Source organism: Urocitellus parryii, chromosome 8, assembly GCF_045843805.1.
Source record: "Urocitellus parryii isolate mUroPar1 chromosome 8, mUroPar1.hap1, whole genome shotgun sequence".
In the NCBI taxonomy this organism is placed as follows: Eukaryota; Metazoa; Chordata; class Mammalia; order Rodentia; family Sciuridae; genus Urocitellus; species Urocitellus parryii.
Genome location: NC_135538.1, coordinates 41,971,823 through 41,981,172, shown reverse-complemented (window position 1 = coordinate 41,981,172; position 9,350 = coordinate 41,971,823). Strand labels below are relative to the sequence as shown.

At 38.0% G+C, this 9,350-nt stretch overlaps 1 protein-coding gene across 1 annotated transcript; it reads left to right on the top strand.

The window, feature by feature from the left end:
* Nucleotides 1-7,465: 7,465 nt before the first annotated feature.
* Nucleotides 7,466-8,518, top strand: LOC113186587 (gap junction alpha-1 protein-like). The gene has a single exon (XM_026394064.2). The coding sequence runs from the start codon at nt 7,466-7,468 to the stop codon at nt 8,516-8,518; it is 1,053 nt and encodes a 350-aa protein (XP_026249849.2).
* Nucleotides 8,519-9,350: the final 832 nt, after the last annotated feature.

Sequence of the window (9,350 nt, the reverse complement as noted above, 5' to 3'; positions counted from 1 at the left end):
TATGCTTATATTTTTGATGATATTATAAACAATGTTGATTTTCAAATTCATTTTCTAACTTTTCAATGTCGATAAAATGTAACAAACTAATTTTTTATTTAAAAAGAGGTAAAAACATTTTATTGTAATAAAAAATCATATTTTTCATGTGTGCTTTCAATTGCATGAAAAAATTTTAGTTAAGACAAATAACAAACTTATTTGAATGAAAGAACAATATAAATACAAGACTAAAACAACACTTATGGCATGTTGATGAGCCTGAAGACTTGAAAATCAGATTACAAATTCTACTGCTATAATTTCGTTTTTTCCTTCCTTACAGAAAAACATATCCTTGGAATTAAGATTATCAAAAAACGAGAGGGCAACTTATGTCTTAAAACTACAACATTTCAGAAAAAATCTTATTTTTTTTATTTCAGTGAAAGTATGTTTAGGAAAAGGTATTTACCAGGTAATGTATGCTATCCTTCTTTTTTTCTGGTATTTCAATTAGTGGGAAAGGTTTAGTAATATGAAGGCTGAATGAGTTTGCTTTGTTTCCAGAGAACAATGGCCAAGAGATTCCTCTGCCCCACCTCAGGAGCATCAGTGAAGCCTGTTTATGGGGGAATCCTCCTACCACAGCCCTTTTCTATGGCATCTGGGGAGCCCTCAGAGGAGCTGCCCACTCAGAATGAGGCCACCTGACTCAGGCCATTATAAACTCCAATACAGGGACCTGAAGAGAGAGAGCCCTGAAAGTGATGCAGAAGCACAGTCATTACATGTTCAGCTCTGCTGACATTTGGCTGAAAACTCTCCAGTGGGCTGTGAGGGAAGGTGATCTTAGGAAGGTTGAATATTTCTGGGACCCACTTAATGATGACTCAGCTTATCAGGCAACTATAGCCTGTATCTGATTTAAAAAAAAATAAATAAAAAAACTCCAACATCTCACTACAGATTGAAATTTCAGTGAGTTGGCATGAACAGGCGTGAGATATACATTTTCATTTCCCTGGAGATCACGTAGAGGTCATATATCAAGATTTCATGGGCTGGGGATGTGGCTCAAGCGGTAGCACGCTTGCCGGGCATACAGCGGTTGAGGTGGGTGGGGTGGGGGGCACTGGGTTAGATCCTCAGCACCTCATAAAAATAAAGATGTTGCGTCCACCCACCCAAAACTAAAAGATAAATATTAAAAAATTCTCTCAAAAAAAAAAAAAAAAAAAGATTTCATAGTACAACTCCCCACCCCCCACACACGTATCCAGATACATATATATTTAGTTCATATATATAAAACATTATGGAAAAGGTAAAAATGCAAAGAAGTCAATAAATTGAGGGATGGATTGTGGATAGACATACCACTTTTTGTTTTTGAAATCTCTGTCTCATCTTCACCATTCCCTTTGTTAATTGTCTCTACTTAAGAGGAAAGGAATTAGAGCATCACATAAGACACTCACACCCACCTCAAACTCACAAACCTTGGTCAACATTAAACAAGTTTGCACTGTCTATACTCTTCTCCCCCAACTTTTATTTACTATAATTTTATTTTAGAAAGTGTGGTAGGTCTTTGGTTGAAACAATTACTAAAATCAGCAGTTTTTATCTGTAAGGAGTAACTCCAAGAGGTAGCATTCATGTCTCTAATGCTATTTTATCTTTTTCTGGTCAGCAAATTTAAGCCAGGACTTGATCCTGACCTGGCTACTCCTCTTTGCCTCCTCTTGCCTCACGTTCACCAGCTTCTTTTCCAACCTCCTCCCGCCTTTCCTTCTACCCCTCCCCTTCCTTCTAGCCCCTCCTCCTAGTTGAGTCAGTGGCTTGAAACTTTTTAAAAGCTCTGTGCTCCAAGTTAGAAAAAAGCTTTTACGAGGTATCAGCACTTTTCTTTCATTGGGGGGAAAGGTGTGAGGAAAGTACCAAACAGCAGCAGACTTTTAAACTTTAAATAGCCAGGTCTGAGTGCCTGAACTTGCCTTTTCATTTTACTTCATCCTCCACGGAGTTCAATCACTTGGAGTGCCTACTTCACTTCTTTAAGTGAAAGAGTAAGTTAAAGAAAAAACCACTTTACCTATTAGTTTCTTTTTCTCCTAGTAAAACTTTCTATAGTTTTTAAGTGTCTAAAATGTAAATTTGATTTATGTTTTGAAATGAAATGAGCTTGTCACTATCTATAGTCAATGCTAAAATTCAATGTAGGGAGTTTATATTTTTAGTTGTTTCAAAAGTTTCTGTTGATAATGCAAAAGGTAAAAGTTTTCATTGACTTGTTTAAGAATAGATGGGCAATCACAGTGACCAAGGTAGTGACATGAAAACTGAAAAGAGGTTATTAAGACTGGGATCGGGCTGCAAGCAAAGATTTTTTTTAAATGGTTGAAAGAATAGGTCATAGTGTAGTTACTTTTGGAAGATAGAGCCTATTTGATGGGTTGAATATGGATTATATTAATTGTGTGTACATATGAATATAATCAAATGGAATAGCTGCTGTGGTGTAAGTGAAGAGAGATAGTCAGAGAGACATTTACTACCAGAGACAAGGAGCCCTTAATAGCAAAGCTAAAAGAAAAGCATTAGGAGAGTTTACCTTGGAGGGTTTCAGGCCTAAGAATTTTTATTTTAATATATTAGAAACACATAAATCTGGTTGCAGAAGCCCATGCCTACAATCCCAATGGCTCTGGAGGCTGAGGTAGGAGGATCTTAAGTCTGAGGCCACCCTCAACAACCTAATAGGACCCTATCTCAAAAATATTAAAAAGTGGGGATAAAGCTAAGTGATAAAGTGTCCCAGGCTCCAATCCCCTAGATGGAAGAAAAGAAGGAAGGAAGGAAGGAAGGAAGGAAGGAAGGAAGGAAGGAAGGAAGGAGTACTTTTGATTTGTTTTTCTCTAATTGATAGAGATAATGAACTTTTTAAAATTTATTTGTTTTTTTGATTGTTTAGCTTTTTGAGTTCTTTATATACCTTAGAGATTCGTGCTCTATCTGATTTTCAAGTGGTAAATATTTGCTCCCAAGTTGTAGACTTTCTATTCACCTCACTCATTGTTTCTTTTGCTGAGAAGCATTTTAGTTTGAATCCATCCCATTTATTGATTCTTGATTTTAATTCTTGCACTATAGGAGTCTTATTAAGGAAATAGGGGTCTAATCTGATATGATGAACATTTGGCCCTACTTTTTCTTCTATTAGATACAGGATGCCTGGTTTAATTCTTAGGTCCTAGATACACTTTGATTTGAGTTTTTTACATGGTGAGAGATGTGGGAATTAATTTCATTTTGTTGCATGTGGATTTCCAGTTTTCCCTGCACCATTTGTTAAAGAAGCTATCTTTTCTCCAATGGATGTTTTTGGTGCCTTTGTCTAATATAAGATAACTGTAATTGTGTGAATTAGTCTCTGTGTTCTCTATTTTGTACCATTGGTTTACCAGTCTGTTTTGGTGCCAATACCATGCTGTTTTTGTTACTATTGCTCTATAGTATAGTTTAAGTTCTGGTATAGTGATGCCACCTGCTTCATTCTTCTTGCTAAGGATTGCTTTATTTTTAAGAAATTTCCTTTGGATTAAAGAGATTGAATCACTGTGCTCTCAGTGAGTGGCAGATGAAGATGCAGGGAGTGACCAGGAGCCCTGGTGCCAAGAGTAACTTCAGCACCCACTGCCCAGAGAACAACTAATATTAGTGCTCAACCCCTTTGAATTGTTAGATGCACTGTCTGTTCTGCTTCTCTGAAATTTCCCTCACTCTTAAATATTTTGAATAGGAAAAAACATAAAATAAAATGCAAGTAAGCACTCTTTGCTTCTCTATAATCTTACTTCAGAATCACTTGGGACATTTGTTCAAAAAAATAACAAAAAATTAAAAGCTAAAATCCCAGGCCCCACCCTCCAGAAGTCTAGCTTCATCCAACTGGTGAGGGCCAGGAATGTTATGTGCCAAATGATTGTCATGCAGTTCAGAAACCACTGTGAAGGGACAAGGTCCTTAGGGAGGTCACACTGGGTGACTGTGGCTTTGAGCAGCTAGCTGGTCTATGGGGCCATGAAGAGCAAATGAAAATGCGACCTAACATGATATACAGAAGGCATGGTGTTATCCAGCTGATGTCAAGAATCTGCTACTACTAGCTAAGGGTGGTGGCCGCAACTGTAAATCCAGCTCAACTATACCTGAAGCTGAAGCAGAATCCGAAGTTCAAGAATAGCCTGATAACCTTATTAAGATTCCCATCTTAAAAAGAGATCTCCTAATGAGAACTGTACACAACCCCTTAGATCATGATCTACAAATAAAACTGCATCATAGGAATGCAGAGGTATAGGCATGAATATATAGGATATGTTCAGCTGTCCAGACTCCTGAATGAAATAAGGAATGGTGTGCCTCCTGGTGAATATTCTTGCAATATACCAGTGCCAGGGCTTCTGTAAACATAAGCATACTTTTCCCTTATAATGAAAGAAAATTAATGTTTCAACTAAGACTTGGAAAAATTAAAATATTAAATCAGGGTTAGGGAATGGAATTAGTTGAAAGAATACTTGGTTCCTGGCCAAGTGAACAGCTACCATTAAAAAGCTTGCTGTTTTTGTTGCCTCCTTGGGAGTTGCAAGATGAACCATCACATGAAATATTAGATGGTTTCTATGATAGTGGTAATGACAGGTGTCTACATGTTACAGAATACAAGGTGTCCAATTGAATAATTCGTATCTTATTCATATGAATGACTATAATTCAAATGACTACTGTCTGGTGTTTAAGGAAAAGACAATTTTTCAATTAAATTGCTGGTGTATTTTAAAGGAACAACTACCCCGTGAACCAGTTCACACACTGTAGCATTGTGGAATCTCAGAATTATGTGAAAGTCAAATTTCATTTTCCATAGAATGTGAAAAACCTCAAGAGTAAACTGCCACAGGCATCTACACAATCATTTTACTTTGAATAATGATGAGATACTGCTAAAATGAAAACTTCTGTTGTGCCCAGCTGCATTTCTAACAATGTTAGTTTGCCTTGAGATCTATTGTTCTACGAATGTGATGTTTGCAAACAGCTTATCATTTTACACTTAATTGTTTTTGTGATTTCCCCCCCAAGAATTATAATATCTGAACAAAAGCAGATGACACTGGCAAAATATTGTAATTCTTTACAAACAGAATTAGAGCCAATTTACACATCATCACATAGAAACTGTCTATTGATATGGCTCCAAAAATTCTGTTGTGTTTGTTTGACCCTCGTGGCCTGTACTTCTTCACTCCCAGTCTAGTATTTTCTGCTAAATTGTAGGCTTTTTCTTTTACATTCTCTCACCATAATCTGACCATCAAGATTAAATTACTCCTCTCACTTCAAGCCTTCCCTTGGCTGTTTAACCCTTTGTCGACCTGACAAGCCTTTGTTCTTGTCTGACTACTCTTTGTACATGAATTTCACTCTCTGGTTTGCCACATCAGAATACAAAATGGCCCTTCCTAAAAGTAGAAGGAAAGCTCCCTCTTTTATGATCATTGGGAAAGCATTATTTCTGTAACCTGCCCGCCCACCTTGCACTTATATTTCCTCATCTGTGTACCAATCCCTGGGCTGTCATATTATCAGATACCCATCTACTACTAGCTGGTATACACTTTGGCTTTATGGATCAACCATCTCCTCTTTGTTTCATCCAGGAAACCCTGTGTCAGATTTTCAGATTTCCATTTCATTTTTTCATGATCTCCATAGCTATGACATACAAGCATTAGAAAGAAATGTAATATTGGATGGTGAGGGGAAAACACCCCTGTATTTCATTTACTTCTTACCAGGAGAATATGGCTCCAAGTTCAAAACCAGATGAGAAACCCCCTTTATATTCAGATAGTGAACACATTTGTAAGAAGCCTACATAATTCTACTTTAGTTGCACTAGTCAATTCATTATTACTGAATGCTTGGAATGTCTTTGTTTTGCTTGTTTTTTATTATTAAATAATATTTGTCTACTTTATTCACTTCTAAACCCTCCAATCACTACTCTCCTGAAAATTAACCAATCTTCTCTGTGGTAGCCTGACACATGTCATATTTTCTCATGTTTCAGCACTTGTTAGATTGGCCATATCAAAGCATGGAAACTTTTCTGGCTTTAGTGCAGTCTTACTGTCTACTATGCTTATATCTTTTTTGTTTGTTTTTTGAAATGGGTTCTTGCTATGCTGACCAGGCTGGTTTCAAATTGTAGGTCCTCCCACCTCAGCCTCCTGAGTAGCTGATATTTCAGGTGTGATATTTATATTTATATAATTTAAATGCCATTGCAATGTATTAAAGGGCTTTGACTTAAGGATGATAAGTCTTCTGACTGTACAAGTGGCTTATCTTACAGCCATTCAGCTTTCTCTTTATTCACTTCACAGTCTATAAGGTATGGAGACAAACTGACAGATTGATTTTTTTTTCTGATATTTAGGGTTGAACCCAAAGTTACTTTATCTCTATCTCACATCCCAAAGTTTTAGAACTTTGCTTAGTTACTGAGGCTGGCTTCAAGTTTGAGATCCTCCTGCCTCAGCCTCCCAAGTCACTGGAATTACAGGCATGTACCACGATACCACAATGCCTGGCCAAATTGAACTTTTACCTAGAAATGTCATGCACATTTAGTTTTTGTTTTTGAAAGTAGGTTCCTGTTTATAATGAGATACTGTCCAAATGGTGTATTTCAGCATAACATTTTTTTTTGGTAAAAGACAGACTTGAAATATATGTTACTGCATAAGGAGAGAAAAAAGTATAAATAACCATGATACAGACTATGCACTAATTACTCTTATTGTACCATCAAGAGACAGTGCAGAGTAAAATTAGGAATAAAATGATTCATCCTAGCATCAAAGTTTGGGGATTAGGTTGTGCGTGTGTGTGTGTGTGTGTGTGTGTGTGTGTGTGTGTTCCTGGGTGTTCTTGCCTGAGTTCTTAGGTACCTATATTTTGAAAAACACATCAGCATTTTGCTTAGGCATGCATCCAGACACAAGCCTATGAGGCAACAACTGTCCTTATTTATCAATCAAATAAGCAGAGGCACTTAGCACAGACAGCTTCTCAGGTCACTTGACGGTTTGGTGGTTGAGCAAGTAATACATCTTCTGCAAGTTAAGATGGCAGTTCAGCCTGTGTACATAGAATCTGTTGCTTCTCAGATCAAACTTTATCTCAAAATAAATAAATAAATAAGTATGAGACTCTGGGAGTGGAAATGTGATTGGAAGAGCTTACACTTGGCTTTTGTTTTTGTTTTGTTTTTGATGGAGGCTAGAAAGGAAACAATTTGTAATATTTTAGCTGTCAGCTGAAAAAAAAAGACACCGTCTCTTAAGCTGGTAATTTGTAATTATACTCATTGAGTTGCCTCTTGGTTTTTTTCAGAAGGTGTCCAGGCATCATGGCTGACTGGAGTTTCTTAAGGAAACTCCTTGACAAGGTCGAAAGCCACTCCAATTCTGGAGGGAAGGTGTGGTTGTATGTTGTCTTCATTTTTCGAATCCTGATACTGAAGACAGCAATCGAGTCAGTTTGGGGTGATGAGCAGTCTGCCTTTAGGTGTAACACCCAACAACCTGGTTGTCAAAACGTCTGCTACGACAAGTCTTTCCCAATCTCTCATGTGCGCTTCTGGGTCCTGCAGATCATATTTGTGTCCACACCCCCACTTTTGTACCTGGCTCATGTGTTCTATGTGATGCACAAAGAAGAGAAACCGAACAAGAAAGTTGACGAAATTGATGAGCACAAGGTAGAAAAGCAGAAGAAGGATATTGAAATAGAGGACAAGTATGACATTACGGAGAATGATCAAGTGAAAATGGAAAGAAGTCTGAAGATCACCTACATCATCAGTATCTTCTTCAAGTGTGTCTTCGAGGTGGCCTTCTTGCTGATCCAGTGGTACATCTATGGATTCAGCTTGAGTGCTGTCTACACTTGCAGAAGAGATCCCTGCCCACATCAAGTGGACTGCTTCCTCTCTCGCCCCACAGAGAAAACCATCTTCATCATCTTCATGCTGGTGGTGTCCTTGGTGTCTCTTGCCTTAAATATCATTGAACTATTCTGTTTCTACTTCGACGGACCCTCAACGTATTCCCCATTGAAAAAATGCTCCTCACCAACTGCTCCCCAGTCACCTACGTTTCCTCCTATGGAAAAGGCAGTCACTGGTGACAGAAAAAATTCTTCATACCCCATTTGTATCAAGCAAGCAAGTGGACAAAACAAGGCTAATGATAGCACAGAACAAAACCCAATGGGGCAGGCAGGAAGCACCATCTTTAACTCCCACAACCAGACTTTTTATTTCCCCAATGACAACTTGATTTCTAAAGAAATCACTGCTGGACATGACCCACAGCCACCAACCAGAGTGGACGAGGAACCTTCAAGCAGAGCCAGTGGCCACGCTAGCAGCCGACCTTGGCCTAGTGGCTTGAAGGTCTAGATACAGGCTTGAGCATCAAAATTTCACTCGATTGTGGAGAAGAAAAAGGTGCTGTAGAAAGGGCACCCTAGGTGTTAATTTTGCTCCAGTTGGGGGTGGTACTCAACAGTCTTAGTCATGAGGATTAGAAAACAACAAAGACTTTAGAATGTAGGTTCATCAGGGGGTGTCTGGGATAGGTGGGTGGAGAGGGAGGGGATAAGGGAGGTACACGTGGATATTTAACGTAGTGAATTCAAAGAACTTAATTTCTAAAGCAGAGTTGCATTAGGTGATACATAGGTAAGGGCTTTTTCTTCCCAACGTACACCCCTAAGAATGGTTCTGTGTATGTGAAAGAGTGGGTGATCATTGTGGCTAAATATTTTTTAAAGTTTTGCTGTACCAAGAAACTAAAATTGCTTTGGCCAGGATAAATACTTCCTGAATATTGTATTTCTTTGCAATAAGAAAAGGACAGAGATTGTTCTTATGTCTCTGCTAAAACATTCCATTGTTAAAATTTGCACTTTGAAGGTAAACTTTCAATCCTCCAGATGTCAAAGGACTTGTGCTACTACTTTTTTTTTTTTTAATTCTTGGTAGCAACTGAAAGTTCAGACAAGGCCCACAGAAAAAGGTGTTCCATGCATTTGCCATGAATTTGCATCTCAGCCGGTTCCAAGAATATTTTTTTTTGCATCCACTTTCATCATATCATTGCCATCACTTTTCTTCATTCCTCAACTACTATTCACATTCCTTTAATGGTTTCTGTAAACATTTTTAAAACCGTTGGGATGTCACTTAGCATTTTCTTTGATTTAGTGTCAGGGAAGCAAGCCATGCTCAA